The sequence below is a fragment of the Oryza brachyantha genome, chromosome 5 (genome assembly GCF_000231095.2).
Source record: "Oryza brachyantha chromosome 5, ObraRS2, whole genome shotgun sequence".
NCBI classification, from domain to species: domain Eukaryota; kingdom Viridiplantae; phylum Streptophyta; class Magnoliopsida; order Poales; family Poaceae; genus Oryza; species Oryza brachyantha.
The window spans coordinates 12,099,503-12,118,334 of NC_023167.2; the positions used below are offsets into that span (position 1 = coordinate 12,099,503).

The window sequence follows — 18,832 nt, forward strand, 5'->3', positions numbered from 1 at the left end:
TATCATTTATCTCACGGTACTAAATCATTTTTCACCATTGGATCTAGCTGAGCAGGATGGGCATCGTTAGATCCAATGACCAAAAACAATTTGGTACCGTGAGATACCGGTATTTCAACGTACTTTTTATTGGACTGGAGCAAATCTCATGGATATATGTTTAAGTTCGAATTGTGATTGGATGTGTTAGAAGTGAGATGTGCACGGCTAGCTTGGGATGTTAAGTTCGAATTGTGATTGGGTGGCCGTAATTAAGTATTAACCACGTGTCATTTAATTTATACATACCAGTAGTCCAGTGCTACCTGTGGACACAAGGCCAAGTACGATTCTCATTGCTATGCACTTGTGCACATGGTTCAGTTACCACTTATTACCACCAAGCATACGTTGCCTAGGCTATATTTATGAGTGTATTTTCCTGGAGCTGAACCCGTGTGATCTATCTTTAGATTGTTGATTAACTGGCCTAGCTTAAGATGACCAGTGCACCCATATGTCCTTGTCCAAATTGTTGCAGACCAACTCCATTGAAGCAGCCAATATATAAAACAAAGCACCACTGAAAGAACAAAAAACTAAGAGATCAAAACTAGTAGATGTGTGTGAACAATATGAAGAATCTAATTGAGCACCAATGAAAGAACCCAAATTTCGTTAAAAGTCTTTCGTATCCTTTGTCATGTTCTTCAATGTTATGATTAACCACACACGGTCCACACCTGCCTTTAATTAGGAATCAACCTCGATGAGAAAAAGTTGGTAAGCTAACACGCAGGTCAAGACAAACATAAGTACAATATAATTTAGATTATGGTCGGTCGATCAACGAAAGAAATGAATGGCAAAAGGGAAACGGATTCAAAGTTAAATTAGGAGCAATAATTGGATGGGTAGTTTTCAGGGCTTACCAACTACGAGAAAGAACAGATTCGATCGAAGCAGATTAGGAATTTATTATGTAGTGGAGTAGGAATGCAGACCTTTTTGAGGTAACAAACTAAGATCCTCTTGTTGTAGGTGAGAGAGATTTATCAAAAGGCCAAAAAAAAACAGAAAGAAAAACAGACAATGAGACAAATTAATGTCAATTACGTATCTAACCAGTTAAACACACACACACACACACACATATATATATATATATATATATATATATATATATATATATATATATATATATAAAAGGACATGTATAAATGTGAGACAATCTTGCTATACCTTTTAAAGACAGCTGTAGAGATCACAAACACTATAAACACAATATTTGCATTGTCTTTAGAGATAGACTGCACAATAAATACACCACTACTTATATAAGCTAGCTACTGTATTTGTTAATGAAGAGCTAGACGACCTTTTATTAATTTCTCTCCCTCTCCTCTTTAATTCCCCCTCCACATACAACTTGCTGAGTGTTTACTATCATTATTGTCATCAGGAAAAGTAACCAACCTGGTGATTTGTGAGGTCTACTGATTAATGATTATCAAGTGTACAAGTATCTCAAATTCCACTCATTTTGCCTTTTTTTTCTTGTATTTCATATGAAGATTAACACCCATGAAATCCTCACTGGCATATAATCCAATCCTGTTTCTAATTTGCAACGGATAATTGATGCGATGATCTTACTCTATGGAACCCCACAATGTATATATAACACAGCTATCAAGTTGGATATATAGCAACACAAGCATGATCATCCAATTTGGATATACAGGACACAGCACTAGCTACAAGAAGCAAACACATGTCCAAAGAACAGGCAGAACAGAACACATGGACAGTTCTGTACAGTCTGTTGTAGTTCTGTCCGTCAACCCTAGGAATCACACCCTGTTATATGCTATTCCAGTGCATTTGGTTGCTGTACAAGGTACTCCATCATCCACTTATGCATGTGCTATAACCGCATCAGGTACAGAGAAAATACATAGAAAACAAATGCAAAGGTGGAAGAAAGCCAATTAATTACAAAAAGAGTACATAATTAATTAAAAGGGGTAAGCAGAGGATTAAATAAATAAACCAAGAAAGCCCAGATGATTATCAACATGCAACAGATCATTTTTTTAGTTAATTTAATTAATTAAATCAAGGGGGTCGGTTTGGGGGGTATGGCCCAGGTTTGTTAGGAACCTCTAATCATTCTTGTGGTTGCATTAGCGCACACACTGTGGAAATTGCCAGCATGTTATGTTCTACTTGCATGTATGTGACCCCTCGTTTAGACAGAGGAATGACATGTACACGCAAGCTACCCCCTGGATTTGGATGGCATGGTTGCTTTAGTTAATGCTACTTGCACTCAGTTGCACCTTAACTTGGTTCGTGAAAACAGGTAAATTATTGACAAAGTAATTTTTTGAAAAACATTATTGCTCAGATTTTTAATTTTTCCCCCAACGTAGTTTTAGTAGCTCTATGAGATATTTTGATTTTTCATAGAAGTTACTCGCATATTCCTCCATCTGGTCAAAAATAATAATTTGATGTATAATATAATTTGTCATTTTTGTTAAATTCTGATAAATTATATATACACACACACTTCAAAATATACCATCGTAATACCATAAAGCTTGTATTTGTATAAAATTATTTTCTGTGATTTTAAAATTTTGACTAAAACTTATTCTAAACGTTAAATATTTATGGCCTAAAGAAATATTAGTTTGTTAGGTTTCAGAAATACTACGGTACAAATTAGTGGTTAAGTTACAGTTAAATTTTAGTGATGGTGTCGTCGTCTAAAATGATATGTTTTGTTTACCAAAGAAGTGGCAGGTGCAATTGACAAAGTGTAGCCGTGCCACCTCACCCCCGAAATTAAGCGATGAGCCGGACAAATCAAGTCATGATCGAAGCAGATGGATTGCTTGATGAACCTAGGAATTTCACGTGCATAATAATAGAAGTAGTAGCAGCAATAGAATTATCAAATAGATGCAGTCAACTGTAGCATAGCTTAGCGGTGTAGCACGTCTCTGTGGCTAATGACTACTTAGTTTAGTTAATTAGTTCCGTCGATTGTTCGCTGGCGGACTATTTTATATGGACTTGTAATCATTAAAACGGCAGCAAAAACTAATCTGTCCCTACGAATGAGAAATGCATCTTTGTTTGAGAGAGAGAAATAAAAATTGCGTATGGATACAGACAGGGGATTGATGGCCGGCGTAACACCAAACTTGGCTTAGTTTTCATATTTGATTCCTTCTTCTGAACTACTAGTCACCGATGGATGGATGGATAGTTGGTAGCCTGCATTTTTGTCTCTTCTTAGAGCGAGTATAATACTAGGTTATAAGCTGGCTAATGCTTATGTGGAGCAGAGAGAATGTGAGAGAGAGTAAGCGGCATGTAAGCTTGTAGCCAACTCAGGCACAGGAACCAAAAAACTCTGTGAGGGTGACATGTGGGTCATGTATTAATGATGAAGATCTAACTACTATATAGATGGGCTAAGAAAAGACTATAAAAAGTCTTATAGCCAGCTTGTTGACTATATTATTAGCTTTGCTCTTAGAGCAGACATAACAACTAACTAATTAATAAAGATTTTCCTCACCTAATTTCATTACTTCCATAAAAACAAAAACCACGCATTAACCATATTAGTTCATGTTTAAAGATACAGACGACTCTTGCATAATCCATGTCAAAAAAAACCCTATCTTAGAGAGGCATATACAAATATAGAGTCAATAATGATCTTTTAATCAATACAATAAAATATTTGTTTATTATCTTCTTTCCTTTTTTATCTACCTCATGGAAAAAATCTTTTAATAAATACTTAGAGTCAACTCTGAGCCGCTACAATGTATAACAATAGTTTTTCTATTTCTCATCCCATTATCATATTTTCTTACATGATGATGAAAAGGGTAAGCTAATAAATGTCTTTATATGTGTCCTTATAGGCTTCGTGATAAGTACTTTAAAGCAATGAATCTATCACCACCATATATACATGTGCTCTGATTTTTGTAAATTACTTTTAAACTTCTTAATATTAAAAAACAATCAAATCTAAATGAATAATCACATATAAAATCAAAATAAGGTGAATATTCCCAATAGAAAAAAGATGGATAGCACATTTTATGTAAAATATATTTTATTTATTTTAGCAATAATATATTTTCCTTATCCATACCAAAGTATGGGCATTCAGCTAGTATTGAAAATGCCAACCATATCATTCTGTTTTGCAATATTGTGATATTTCAATTCTATAGAAATATTTTTCCCCTTTTATGTGTTTGAAGTTTGAACAAGATATAACTTTGTCTGGGAGTTTTAGAGGTCCATGTCACTCTTCTGTAAATGATCTGTACATTTGTTAGCATGTGGCGATGTGAGGTATTGATTGAAACACCACATATTAGCCTTTTTATATATAAAAAGAAAAGATAGTCGCACTGTGAGCAGCTTTCAACCAACAACCGTGAGAAAACCGAAACAAAAAAATAGCAACAGTAGCAATCAGTTGATCTTATCCGCTCTTCCATTACTTAAGCGAGCACTAGTAGGGTTTAGTTGTGACGATGATGAGCCTGTGGCTGTATGGAGAAGGATGCCATCGGTTAGATGCTCTTGTCCCTTTTTGAGCTCAAGAATTTGGCGACGAAGATGATAAGGTTGAGGTCTTCAAGACAAAAAGGGGTGATAAGATTGTGTAAGTGGTACTCAAGCCGGCCTATGCAATTTGTGGCAGGCCAACTGATGTGCACTTGATGTGGCCTAGCATAGGATGCATGATATGCGTCTTCCCCAGCCTTGGTAGTTAATTGGAGGTGATGTCACCCACGAATCATTTTGGCGTCAACTTGAAACAATAGTGACTCAGGATAATTCAACTAGTCACTTGTCAAGGTGTATCTCAATTCGTTTCAGGTGATAAAAAGAAGAATTCCATTTCTTCTCCTCTTGAATCACAAAAAGGAGATAACGTGGTCTTTAAACCCAAAAAAAAAGTGTATTGTCATGAATAGAGTTTCGTCTTAAAACTAAAACAAATTGACAAGCCATAACTCCTAAGGGTGACATGACTCACATTAGCATCAATTTTAATAAATGGGATCATGCATACATATCTGCATGAAAGTGAGCCAGTTAGGGGCTCTTATTTTCAGGTCAAAAGGTCGCTTGAAGATGAATTGTAACCCCTTCTTCAATGCATGTATGAAATCATGAGCCAATCATGCATAGGACGAATACAATAGGTCTACAATTCCACATAGTGTGGTCAAGAGCAAGTCGCACCTTATCGGCCCATATGGTGTGGCCAAGAACAAGTCGCACCTTTACCAGGTCTAGCATGCACAATGCTCCTAGGATCACTAAGCTACTTCTGGAAGAACACCGCCTACTTGGACCATACTTTTTACTAGTTGCGTGTCAAATAAATCTAGCATATCAGTTCCCAATTACTACTATTTTCACCTTTCTTCATTTTCCTTGGCAAAATCTGATGATGAGAGAAACTAAGAAATGGCGTCCGTTGCCTTACCTGTTCAGAGGCACAGCGCACAGCACTTCAGCTTATGGCCATCCAACCTGCGAAGTAATCCGCCACAAAGCCAGAAAACTACTGCCGCCACATTGGTGCGCTACGAGAGCAAACCGGGTTCTGAGAACTGGTAACCACTCTATTTTGGACAGGTAACAAGGAACTGGACTACTCTGTCTCTTGGCAACCGAACTCACTAGTTTCACTAATCTTGCCATGCATTGCATAGCATTTTACAGGTTGCACCATGACCGGTGAACTATCAGAACTGCACATCGGATGCCACAGCTCTGAACAGCATCTGATCTGAATGCACATCGGATGTAGACGCAAGGCACTTCCTGGACAGGAGCACGGCTTGGCACTCCACAGTTCACACTCTCAATCACACACTAGGTCAGAGCATGAAAACCCAATTAGCACAGCCGCCAGAGAAGAGTAAAAGATTCAAGGACACTATCAATTAAATTAATGTTCAGGTCCAAACCTGTACACGGGTAATATGATACAAAAGGAGTCAGGCCCATAATTATACATGTAAAAACCTAGGTGGTGGTTATCATGTCTATTTCGAGTTCTTTTTTTTTCAGCCTTCATTTCATTCTTTTCCCCACTGCTTATCAACACGAAATACAGCCCACCATGCCTACGCGATGGTACCTATGTGCAACTTGCAACTCCATTGCATGATTGAGACCCTATTAAATTTGAAATACTGCACAATGGAAGGGTGCAAGAAATCAGGTATGGGTCAAAAGAATACCGCAAGACTATGAACAATAGCCATTAGAAGCCTCCGTCTCCTTCAATGATGGGATATCATCAAGAATGATATCAGCAGGATCTCCAATCCAAAGTCCATCCCTCCACCTGAACTTGATCCTAAGTTTCCCATTTGCATCAACACCTACAACCTCACCTTTACTCTCGTATGTCTCCACCCCCCATCCCCAACGTGGGGTTACAAGGCCTGGTCGTATCCGTACTCTGTCCCCTAGTCGGAATGGCCTCACCTTCTCCACCTCCGACCTTTTGCACAACCATAGCCTATCACAGAAACAGAAAGCAACCCAAAGTTCACCATCCTCAGCCCGGTGGACTACCCCTATGCTATTATGGTTCACATCACCCCACTGATATGTGGGGGTTGCAATAGAATCCTTAACCTTCACCCAATCCCCGACACAGACTTCCTCCTCTTCCTCCACTTTCTCAACCTCAGCCGGGTCTATTAACCAAGCCCTCGCACCAGCGGGTGTATGAATCCTAAGCTTCCCATCAGCATCAATAGATGAGATGGTCCCTATGCTTGAATGATTATGATTAGACCAGCCAAATCTTGGCTGTCGGATACAGAGTTTGACCCGCACACGCTGCCCAACAACAAACTTGCTGACTCCTTCTAGTTGGCTGGAAGGCCCTATCCACCTTTCTTGCTCACCACAAAATGCCACATGAATGGTTCCATCCCAGACATCATCTTCGTATCCAATCCCATGTACCACGCCAATGCTACCAGGTTTGAGCGACTTCCAATCATCTGCATTATTCCGCAGCCTAACCCATTCACCAACCTCATAAACTTGCTCGATCTCAAGATCTGCAGGATCACCTTTCCACAGCCCAGGCACACCAAAGAAGGCCACTCTTACTTCTCCATCAGCATGGACACCAGCAATTATGCCTCTGGAATCAGGCTTTGCATCTCTCCATCCCCATCTGGGCTCTGTAATTCCAGGACGGAACCGAACATGAAGACCAATCTTGAGAGGCTCTACTTTATCAATGTCCGTGTTATGAGTTAACCATTTCCCCTTCCTGAAACAACCAGCCAACTCTAGGTAACCAGAGTCTTGAATGCTATGGACTACTGCAATGTTTATTTTTCCAACACCATTCCAATCATAAGTAGGCCTGCTTCCTACACTTGATTTCAACCGCACCCAGTCTCCAACCTCAAAGGCTGAAAGCCTTTCAGCGTCACCTGGAGCGACCTTCCACAAGCTATTTCTGCCAGACACCTTGACATTTAGAGTCCCATCCATGTCTATCCTTGAGATGGCCCCAATGGTCGCTGCAGTTTCATTTGACCATCCAAGGCGAGGCTGAGAAATTGAAGGTAACATGTGAATTTTTTCTCCTACCTCAAATGGCTGTGCCTTCTCCACATCTGCAACTGAGCAAGAAAAAGGCTTGCTTCTGAAGCAGAAAGCAACACCCATATCTCCATCTTCTTCCAGACTATGAACCACACCAATACTGCTACGATTCACATCCTCCCAGCCATATTTTGGGGATGGTACTGTTGCTTTCACTCTAACCCAATCACCGACCTGAAAAGAAAATGGGAAATAGAAAATGACTAATTTATTTGCTGGTGCTCCCAGTAGAACAAATGGGTAGTTTGGATGGCGAACCCAGTAAGCTTACCTTAAAATTTTCAATCTTTTCCATGTCTGATGGATCTGCCTGCCATGGTAAAGCCCGATTAGGAATATCGATTATGAGTAGCCCATCACTCTCGATGTCAATTATTTTTCCCACGCTGTGATGGGTTTCACCACCCCAGGCATATCTAGGCTCTGCAACAGACCTTTTCACGCATACTTGGTCACCAATCTGGAAATTTGCAGAAACATAAGCTTCACATTAAACACCAAAAAGAAGAGCAAACAAGCACAGATAAATGCAGGGACAAGTTCATAATTACTGTGACATGAGTTTACCAAATTGAATAACCAATTCTAGTTAATAGAGGCTAGAACACTGAATGTATCTAAAAGTCAATAGAACCCTCAAGATTACATCATCATCAACAGATAACTGTCCCGATGCTACTTGTGACTGCTCCATAGTCCATACCATTCAAATCTGAGAACAGAGGATCTTATATGTGATCCAAAACTTTTTACATAATAACATGAGATATTCCCCACAAATCATCAGCATATTGATAGTAAGAACTCTCTCTCTCTCTCTGCAAGGGTTTGATGGTAAGAACTCTAATAACATTGACATGCAAATGGTAAATCCCATCATATTTTGAATTTTGCTTTTTACAGTAGGCAGAAGACCAACTTAAGAATTAACGGTACTCCCCTGTCCCAAAATATACCAACTTCTAGCGTTCAAAATTTATCCTAAAATGTAGCAACTTATCCATCGAATCATCTCAAAAGATTACAACCATCTCTCATTTAGTTTTTCACCTACTTTATCATCTTAACCAATCACAACCATCCTCCATTTAATTTCACCTACTTCCTAACCTCCATGTAAAATTACAGAAATCCTTATATTTTTGGGGACGGGGGGAGTAAACATATTAGTAGAGGAAAAGATGATAGAAGAGTAAAAGAAACAGAACTACCTTGAAGGGATCAACATGCTCAACCTCCTCTGGCTCACAGAGCCATGGACTAGACAAATAGCAAAGTCCCAATAGAAGACTACTGTCTGGCCTGATTGAGTACACAATACCAACACTTCCAGGAGTAATAGACTCCATGCCATGTACAGCAACAGTTAATGAAGGACGAATCCTAACCCAGTTACCAACATTATATTCTTCAACCCTCACAATCTCTGCAGGATCGGCTCTCCATCCCCTAGAAGCTCCTGGAAAGCCAACCCTCAAGATTCCATCATCATCAACACAGAGAACTGTCCCAATACTATCTCGTGATTGACCACGCCATCCAAATCTGACAACAGAGAATTTTATATGGTGATTCACAAATTTCACATAACAAATGATTACCTGCTAGGAAGAGTGAATTTTTATTTTACCCACGAGATATTCTTCACAAATCTTGGGTTAGTAAATTGATGGTAGGACTTCTAATAACATTCACATGCATCAGAACCATATTTCCTACCATCAGATCCTAATTTTTTTTTTTTTTTTGCAGTAGACAGAAGAGCAATTCCAGATTTTGCAAAGGTCAGAACTCAGAAGCAAATCACCATTTGCAGCTGGCATAATTATCTTTTCTTTGGGAGGACCAGAATGGCGTCATTTTGACAACAGCCTAGTACATCAGTATAAACTATAGCATTTTTAACAGTCATGCAATTGCAACAGTCACCGAAAGGACAAGCCATCTCCCAGGTTTTGGGTCAATGGATCTTGAACTTCAACTAAAAATCATGATCAGCACAAAACAAAACCTAGCATGGCACACAGTATAAACTATAATGTACAGAGGAATTTATTGGCTCGTGGTATATCTAGGCCTTTCACTTGCAAGTATTAATAAATGCACAGGCAGACATCCAATCCAGCAAACCATGTATTTACGTCAGAATACATGGGCTGACTCAGTAATGCAAACAGTTCAAGATATTCGAATTCACAAAGTTGTTTGTCTACCAATGTAGTAAGCATAACAATCTCCACTTCATACAGAGGTGTGATGCACAAAGAGGGTTTAGTGATGAGATCGCAGATGATTGAATTTCAATTACCTAGGCTCCAAAACATCAGGTTTGAGCTGCACATGTTGGCCCCTATTTAATGGAATGACTTTGATGACTTCACTCGTCAAAACGCGGGCTTCTCCAGAACAAAATGACACAACAAGGTTGTCATGGTCTACAACAGACTGAACAAAACCAATGCTTCTGGGTCCTGCACCTTGCCAGCCAAAAGTTGGTTCAGTAACTGTTCTTCTAAATTTCACCCAATCCGCAACTTCATATCTGGTAACAGCATCAAGTAAATTAATCAGATAAAGTCCAAAGCAATCATAATCCCAGCATGAGGTCAAGTACAGAACAACCAAAATTATATTTCAAAAAGTATAGACAACTTTATGCCTTGAGTTCCTTAGTCCTTACATGGTTGGGGAGAGATGAACTCCTTTATCTTCTAAAGTTTCCATCAGTTCTTCAGAAATCCATTCTCGTGGGAGCCTCTCCAGAAAATCTCGCAACGTCCAGCCTCTGTAGTAGATAGAAACAATACCGAACATGTAAGCATATAATAAAAGATAGAGAGGTACAGGTTTTGCACTGCACGAACTAACCCATGAGAGAGGGTGAGATAGTTTGTGTTTCAAGCAGCCTTGCAGTAAAACGAGAGAACAATTACATAATAACCAAAAGTTGCTTGCTTTTCCCTTCTAAGATATCATTCAATCATATTCTTAACATTCATGACTGAATGATCCATCAAAAAATTTAATGAGCAAAACCTGGCACAGTACACTAGCCAAAAGAATGGGGCAACTAAGATAATCATGACTCAATCAAACCTCAACTAAGAATCACCCATACAGATGCCAACTGCTATCCCCATACACATATAAAAGTATCTGAATATATTGAAGCATGCAACATTTAAAATTGAGTAAATTACTGTTTGCACTGGTAGAACACACCTTGTTTTGCTTTGCACTAGGAACACATATTTTTACTTTGCATCAGGTTGCACTGAAATAAATTTAACTTAACACCACATACATCATCAAACCTTATAGAATAATAGAAAATTTCAAGAAATTTATATATCATAAATGAAGCACCGTGAAACAGTCTAAATTCAGGGAGTTTCATAAGTTCCAATCAAATTTTACAAGATTTTCCTCCATTTTTATGGCAAAACTGGTGCAAAGTGAAAGTATGTGCTAAAACTGGTGCAAAGCGAAATAAGATGCACTTTACCCGGTGCAAAAGGCCAAGTTACTCAATGCATTGACATGTCCTAATTTTTGGAAAACTCCGTATCGGCATAGCAGTATCCCATATCATTCAATAGTTACTTACCTGTGGTTTCTCACATCAACAGCAGGTGATGGCTGTTGTAACATTTGAACAATCCATGAGAGGTTTTCACGTATCATTTTAGCCGCATCGGCAGCTATGTGGAAAGCATTATCGCCGTCGTCATCCTGAATAATCAAGTAGCACAACATTAAGCACATCATAACATGGTCCTGACATAACATGGAAATTGAATAATGTTAAAAGGAAATAAGAGCAATGACAAAACAAAAGGAATGCATGGATTTCAGTTATTGCGATGTTATTACAGACCTAAAACAGGTCCAGCAGCCAAACCCTCACCACACCCCATGTTAGAAAAATTAGAAGTAAAAAAAGAAGAAAAATTGCAGAAAGGATCTTCCTATGTTTTTTAACTTAACAATAATAATTTGGTTAATGGAGACGCCTATTCTTCTAGATAATATAGAGAAGCATGCTGGAGCTTCATGCTTTATGGTAATAATTCAGTAGAATTTGATAAGCTTCAAGGTGCACTGGGTAGTGGGAACTAAAATAAAGCCATGTTCTTGGGCATTGACACATTTGACATTCTGTTTCAGAAAAATCAATACATATCATAGTGCCTACTGGTAGGTTTTTACGTACAATAACCTATTGTTAAGAGCAGCTGAGGTACTACAAAACAGAGTTTTCCCTCTTCTGGGATAAATACATCCCAGTGTTTTTCTTTTTTCAGTTTCCCCTCCTGCCTTGTATTCTTCTGTTACTATCCATCATAGAGTGTTTCTGTTTCAGGTATCTAAATAGGTTCCCCCTGTTCTCCACAGTGTCTCCAAGTCATGAAATGAAAACTAAGTGTTTCAATTTTCAATAGCACAATAATAAAACTCCTTATCATGCATCCATGCACAACTATAGTGCCTGACAGCAAATTGATATCATGATGACTTCTAGGATTTGTGCACACCACAGGAACAGGAGAAAACATATTATAAATGGATATTGAGAAAAAAAATATGAAAGCTGGAATCATAAACATTATTCAAACATCACATTATTTTATTTTTATGCTTCACGAAGAACTTGCTATACATCGTCAAGAACTGATGATGAAAATTGCATAAATCCCCACCAAGTACAAAACAGATATAAATTACTAGTAAAGAAGTGAATCAGAATTGGGAAGGATAACAGGATCTGACAGAATGACAGTTTACACTTTACAATTCCTAATATCCAGTTGTACAAGAGATCATGCTACTGAACTCAGCTTTCAGACTGACTCACTGATATTTTTAAAAATGATCAATGAAGTTAAGTAAGCCACAATACCTGTAGATTGCAGCTTGCTCCAGCAGATAGGAGCAAACCAACACAAGAGTTTGCACCTCTGTTCAGTGCAACAAGAAGTGGTGTTGTGTTTTGAGCATTTCTTATATTTACATCAACTCCAGCATCCAGAATAATCTGTCATTGAAAATATAACAAAAGGAATAAAGAATAAGGAATATTTTCATATCAATTATAGTAGAAACAGCTGAAAAATGAAGGAAAAATTCTAAACATCAAACAAGAACGAAAAAGCAAAGGAAAAGTTTTGATAACTACATAACCTCTACCTTAACCAATTCTGCATCATTGATCATTGCTGCAGTATGCAGTGCAGTTCGACAGTGTGGGTCATCTTGTGCTGTAGGATCAGCACCAGCAGAAAGCAGTATTCGTACCAACTCTCGACCCTCTGTCACATAGATATATACATGCCAATATTAATATTAGAATGAACACATTTTTCGAAAGATAAAAGAATATAGTGCTGCCACTATACTTAGTTAACTAAAATATGTAAGGCTGCTTGTTCTAAGTGTGAACGAGATAAATATAATTTGTTTCTAGAAGGCCCATGTGGCTCATATTTAAATACAACTCTTGTTAGTGGAATAAGATGCCCAGTTGTGAATAGAAATGTTTTCCTCTTCTCTAACATGATAGCTTCTTCTATAACAATGTACTGATTGTGAACTTGTGATGAACCGAAAGGTGTGAGTGTGACATGAGGTAAGTTGGCAATTACCTTTCTCATGCTCTTTTTTAAGAGCAGCTGCCATGCACAAAGCTGTCCCAACAGGGCTAGGTACATCAATTGCTTCAGCTATCTCCTCTGCAGATGCAACTTCAACCCATCTTTTCACCACATCCGCATTCCATGTTTCAATACACAAATGCAATGGCCTACACACCATGACATGAATGAAATATCACTAGATGAATTGGGTAGGTAATGGATCCAAAAGGAAAAGATTTCATGATTCCACATCATAAATCAACAAATAGAAGGGTACCAACAACATAAAGAAAACCACATGAATAGAAGCCAATTTAACAGCTTGCCATTTCCAACAAATAACCATTCTTACGTCTTATTCTGAGAATTTGATATGCCCATAGACCTGCAACCTCCATTTTCCAATATGACGATAGCACAATCAGTATATCTCTTGGCCACAGCAATATGCAGGATAGATTCACCTTCTCCGTCTACTGCATTAGGATCAGCTCCAGCCATGAGCAATTCCTGCATGACACGGACAATTTAAATCCAGGAGCTTGCCAGATGAAATCATGAAAGGTGAGCATCATAACAAACCCGCATGCACTCCGGTTGACCATGATGAGCACAAACATGAGCAAGAGTAGGACCAAGACCTTCTCTAAGCCTTGAATTAACATCAGAAGATCTCCTTACAAGTATGCGAACACATTGTGGAGAGCCAGCAGCCATAGCAAATATTATTGGAGGATCTCCAGTCTTATCTAATAAGTCTACATTCTCTTGGTATGCCACAATAGCTTCAACGATTTCTGCTGAGCCTCTTCGGCATGCTAAATGTAGGGCAGTATATCCATCTGCATTCTGTGTCTCTAATAGTGAAGGAATTAAACGGCTATTTCTATCTGAGGCAGCTTCTGCGAGAAGATTCCTGGCAAGGGAAGAGGTTGTGTCAGACAGTATAGGCTATAAAATGCAGCCAACAAAAAGTTGTCAAAGACTAACCTAACAGCAGCAATATCTCCTTCACATACAAGATGGTGCAGAGCATTTGGATTATCATGGACCATGTCCAGAATTGAGGCTGGCGGCGCATCCATGCCATTGGGCAAGCTTGCATTTGTGAAATCACTGCTTAAGCAAGTAGCGCATTAGAATCCTTTGTATCAGCAAGCTTGTGTACTTCAAAAGAATAAATTGGGGAAAAAACATGTGCAGATGCGCCTTACTGCAGTTGACATTTTTGTAAACCAGGTTAACTCAAATATAATTCAATATTTTTTTGCTAAACTTTCAGCTAAATTTCTATAAACTTTTAGTTTCATTTATGAAGTATTTGTAATAAACTAAAACAAAAAAAGATAAGGAGATTACTTTTCAGGGCTTGCAGGTGGGCTCCTTGGTATATCAAGAAGATGCCTCAGAAAAGTTTTTAGCATGTCTTGGAAAGATGGTCTTCTTGAAGCTCGGAACTGCAAACAATCACCAATCATCTTCCACAGTTCCCCAGGAAGTCCTACACCAACTACCCTTGAATATTGAGGGGGTGGCTTCTTCTCTTTTACAACAGATTTACAAATTTCCTCTGCACTTAGCCCAGCCCATCTGCATTTCAATTAGCATCTAATCACAACATTCGGGGAGCATTAAGAAACACAAATGAAACAATCAGACTACTTACGGAACAGCACCAGTACACATTTCCACAAGTGTACATCCAAAACTCCATGCATCTGACTCTGGTAATATTCCATTTGCACTATCCCAAAACAGATTCATTGACTTCTTCAATGGCCCCCAAGCCTCAGGAGCTGTATAATTGGGGCTAAGAAGTGTAGCATCCAAGCCAACCATGTTGGAATCATCAGACACTCTCCGACTAGTGAGGTTCTTAAGAATGGCCGAAAGACCATAGTCAGAAACGACTGCATGGCCATTTGTATCTAAAAGGATATTTGATGGCTTTATACTCATACAAACAATACCAGCTGCATGGAGTTCTGCTACTCCACGAGCGATATCTGCTCCATATCTGCAAAACTCAGGCTCAGAAAAAAAATATTCAGAAGGTATACAGACTTGAACAAACAAGAGGAACTCTCAAACATAAGTAGACTGATGAGAAAACTAAATTCTTTTGATGTGCTCAAGAATGAGAACAGTAGCATACTAACTGGTAAATGGGGTGGCAACTTCTACAATGGAAAAAATAAGTAAAGAAATTGACGCGCTGGCAAAAGAATTTTTCTCCCATGTATCACGATTCATGCACTTAGCACGAAAGCAATTTGCCCTGGGCACTGCCAGACAAAAGAGTTTCTTAGTTCAGAATTTTATGAATTATGAATCATGGACACTTGTAGTCATACATCACTTTCTATTGGACAACTACAGTTTGCAAAACTCCACCGGAAGTATCACAGTAATACAGAATGCTCAGAATTTAATTTGCATGGTTAGTTTGAAAATTTGATGGTGAACTGTGACCCATATTTGTTTTGGCAAACACATTAAACGCTGCCAGAGTGTGTTGAGACAAATTGTTTCCTGTTACTAAGTCTTACTTAACCCGATTCGGTCATTAACTTAAGTGGCACCAAACTCCCTGCTTTAAAGGAGTAAAGATATGTATCAAATTGTTTAGATCACAGGATAATCATTTCTTACTTTTTTAACACATGAACTAATAGTATAGTTATTTCAATACCCATTGCAGTACACAATGGTTGTTCTATTATAGTAAGAAATTCTACATCAGGCAAAAAAAAAAAGAGTGGCTCACACAAGGGGGTCATTGTTGGCTTTGTTAGGGGGAAAGCAAAACGACATATTTGCAAACAAAGAAAGTTGTAAATAAACTTTTATATGCGTGTTCTTAGCGATCTAAAAGAAAAGACTGGAAGATAAACTACAATAAGAAAACCCAAAATCAACTCCAAATGAAAATTCAAATTCTGACTTATAAGCAGAAGCGAAGAGATGAGAGTGCAGTCCTCTGCGCATAAGTATTCCACGGATCATTGTAATGTAAAGCTTGAGTCGATAGGAACAGACTTAATTTAGCATGAACAACCATGTTTGCTCCAATCCCTCCATTCTAACATCATATAAGTTCTATTTTCTATGGAGAAATATTTTGAGCGCCAAATGTTCCAATATGAACCAGAAATAATCAGGATTTCATTTGTTGCTGTCACAAACGCACAATGTTCTAGGAATTAGACTTATGGCCATGGATGGTTGCATGTTGTATAGTACAAATTCAAAGCACATACATCACTCTGTTCACAAATTAAAGAGAACTCAAGCTCCGCATCTAGAACGATTGATGGCTATACCCCACCCATTGCAAACAAAAACTATGTTATTCACTGGAGACTGAACTTCCTGAGCAGCACAGATTGAATTTTAATCATAGTACAACGATTTTATTTATAGTACAAGGAGTGATCTTTCGTTCTTTCAAGCCCTAAGTGTGAATGTGTGATAATCTTTAAACATGGACCTAAGAACTATGATACAACACGACAAAAGATATATGACAGATGGGATAACAAGGCTGCCAAAAATCATCCAGACATTGCCGGACACGTACAAATACTACAAAATCATTGAGATTAAATTAAATGGCGCCACTGATCACAGAAACCGTCTTCCACGTCAGTGAGACACGCCCTTTTATGATCCTTCTAGCTAGACATGCAGCATAGTGAAGCACAATTGAAACCTCATGCATTTGAGCACGTGTAGTTAGCATACAACTCGTCGTATAGCACCACCAGCTCAACTGTATTTTTAGGGTTAGTTATTGTTTTCAGCGATCATCGACAGCAGCAACTACAACTATCGCACAACAGCAGCAATTATAACCACACAATACTACTTAGTGTATCCATTTTTAGATGCAATGCCACACCTGAGGATCTGCTCCAACGTGAGGCGTCCACCATTCTGCCGCATTTCTGTCTGCACAGAGCCCACGTACCGATCCATCACGAAGCAGAGGTGCCCACCGACCCTGACAGCACCATGGAACGTGCTAACATTCCGGCACCATGTTGCGGCCCGCCTCAGCCGTTCTACCTCCTCCTGAACACCCTCAAGCCCGTCCCCCGCTTGTACAGGCACCCTCTTCACCGCCACGGGATGCTTACACCTCTTCGCCCCACCGCCCCCGCCGCCACGGGACAGCGTACCGGACCACACCTCCTGCCCCGCGGGCCCCGGCGGCCCACTCCCCATGCGACGGGCGAGCTTGAGGTCCGGATGCGAGGCGAGGTCGAACGAGGTGCAGCCCGCCGGCTGCAGCGATGACGGCGGCGCCGCGGAGGATCGGCGGCTGGGGCGGCCGAAGAAGTCGTCGTCGTCGCCGGAGCCCTCGGAGGAGGAGCCGGACTCCGAGTGGAGGAAGGAGGGCGACGACGGGGAGGAGGAGAGGAGCGAGAGGATGGGGAAGTTCTTCCGCAGCGCGGAGACGGAGTTGCCGACGGCGGTGGGGTGGCGGCACCGCGGGCAGGCCAGCACGGCGCCCGCCGCGTTGGCCAGCATGCGGGCCAGGCACGCGCGGCAGAAGCCATGGCCGCAGTGGAGGAGCAGCGGCGCGCGCTCCTCCTCGTCGTACCGCACGTGGCACAGCGAGCAGCACGGCACCCGCATCGCGCTCCCGCTCCCGCGCCACCGCCTCCCCGCCGGAACCGACCTGCCGCCCCCTCTAGGGCGCGGCCGCTGGGGGCCTGAGGGGTAGTAGATCTGGGCGGTGGGGAGGGAGGGGGGGGGGGTTTGGGGGAGAGAGGTGATGAGTTTAGGAAATGGGATTTTTTTTTTTTTTTTTGGTGCGGGTGGGCGGGGGTTGGTGATGATGATGCGGCGGGAGCCTGCGACTGCGAGGGAGGGAGGACGACGAGCGAGCGCCTCCCTGCGGCTGCGTCTGCGTTTCGCTTCGCTTCTCTTTCGCTGCCACGCCCACCTTTTCCGTGGTCTTTTGGGGAATTGGGGGCGTGCGCGCGGCGCGGGGGGTGTGCTGGCCGTTTCCACTTCCCGTTTCCGGTTGGCTTGGTGGCGTCTGGGGCCTCTGGGCGAGGTTGAAGTTAGCTCCCCCTCCCCTTCCCCCCGTGGTCTTGGGTTTTTACTCGTGCGATGAATGGATGACTGTTTTATTTATGGGCATTTGTTGCAAGCAAACCATGGCACCGATCAGGCCTGACCGCTTTTGGATCTTTGTGGTTGTAAATATACTTCTCTAAAGTATTGGCGTACGTTGTATATAGTTTTTGGTGTATATTTATATGATAATTTGATCACAAAGTAATAGTTATGCCTTGTTGTTAAGGGGTTTTTGTTACTAGGGACTAAAATCACATCGGATGTTTAGACACTTATTATAAATAGTAGACGTACACTATTATTAAAACGCATATCTAATCTTGGACTAATTCGCGAGATGAATCTAATGAGCCTAATTAATCCATGATTAGCCTATGTGATGCTACAGTAAACATTTGTTAATTATGGATTAATTAGGCTTAAAAAATTTG

The 18,832-nt window shown here is 40.3% G+C and overlaps 1 protein-coding gene across 1 annotated transcript; it reads right to left on the minus strand.

Annotated features, from left to right (window-relative positions):
- Positions 1-5,958: 5,958 nt before the first annotated feature.
- LOC102704424 (E3 ubiquitin-protein ligase KEG) lies at positions 5,959-18,096 on the minus strand. The gene is made up of 15 exons (XM_006655220.3): positions 17,215-18,096; positions 14,980-15,330; positions 14,673-14,903; positions 14,304-14,429; positions 13,896-14,229; positions 13,666-13,823; positions 13,323-13,480; positions 12,868-12,989; positions 12,581-12,715; positions 11,288-11,412; positions 10,361-10,465; positions 9,989-10,222; positions 8,892-9,225; positions 7,952-8,140; positions 5,959-7,854 (listed from the first exon to the last, which is right to left on the minus strand). The coding sequence occupies exons 1-15, from the start codon at positions 17,952-17,954 to the stop codon at positions 6,292-6,294; spliced, it is 4,905 nt and encodes a 1,634-aa protein (XP_006655283.2). The 5' UTR covers positions 17,955-18,096; the 3' UTR covers positions 5,959-6,291.
- Between the last annotated feature and the right edge of the window lie 736 nt (positions 18,097-18,832).

What these genes read in the sequence shown, in the direction of transcription:
- LOC102704424 (XM_006655220.3), bottom strand. Translation starts at nt 17,954, where the DNA reads ATGCGGGTGCCGTGCTGCTCGCTGTGCCACGTGCGGTACGACGAGGAG. An exon ending in CCACCTGCAAGCCCTGAAAA is followed by an intron (nt 14,430 to 14,672) that starts GTAATCTCCTTA and finishes TTGCTTAAGCAG; the next exon opens with TGATTTCACAAATGCAAGCT. An exon ending in GGAGATATTGCTGCTGTTAG is followed by an intron (nt 14,230 to 14,303) that starts GTTAGTCTTTGA and finishes TTCCCTTGCCAG; the next exon opens with GAATCTTCTCGCAGAAGCTG.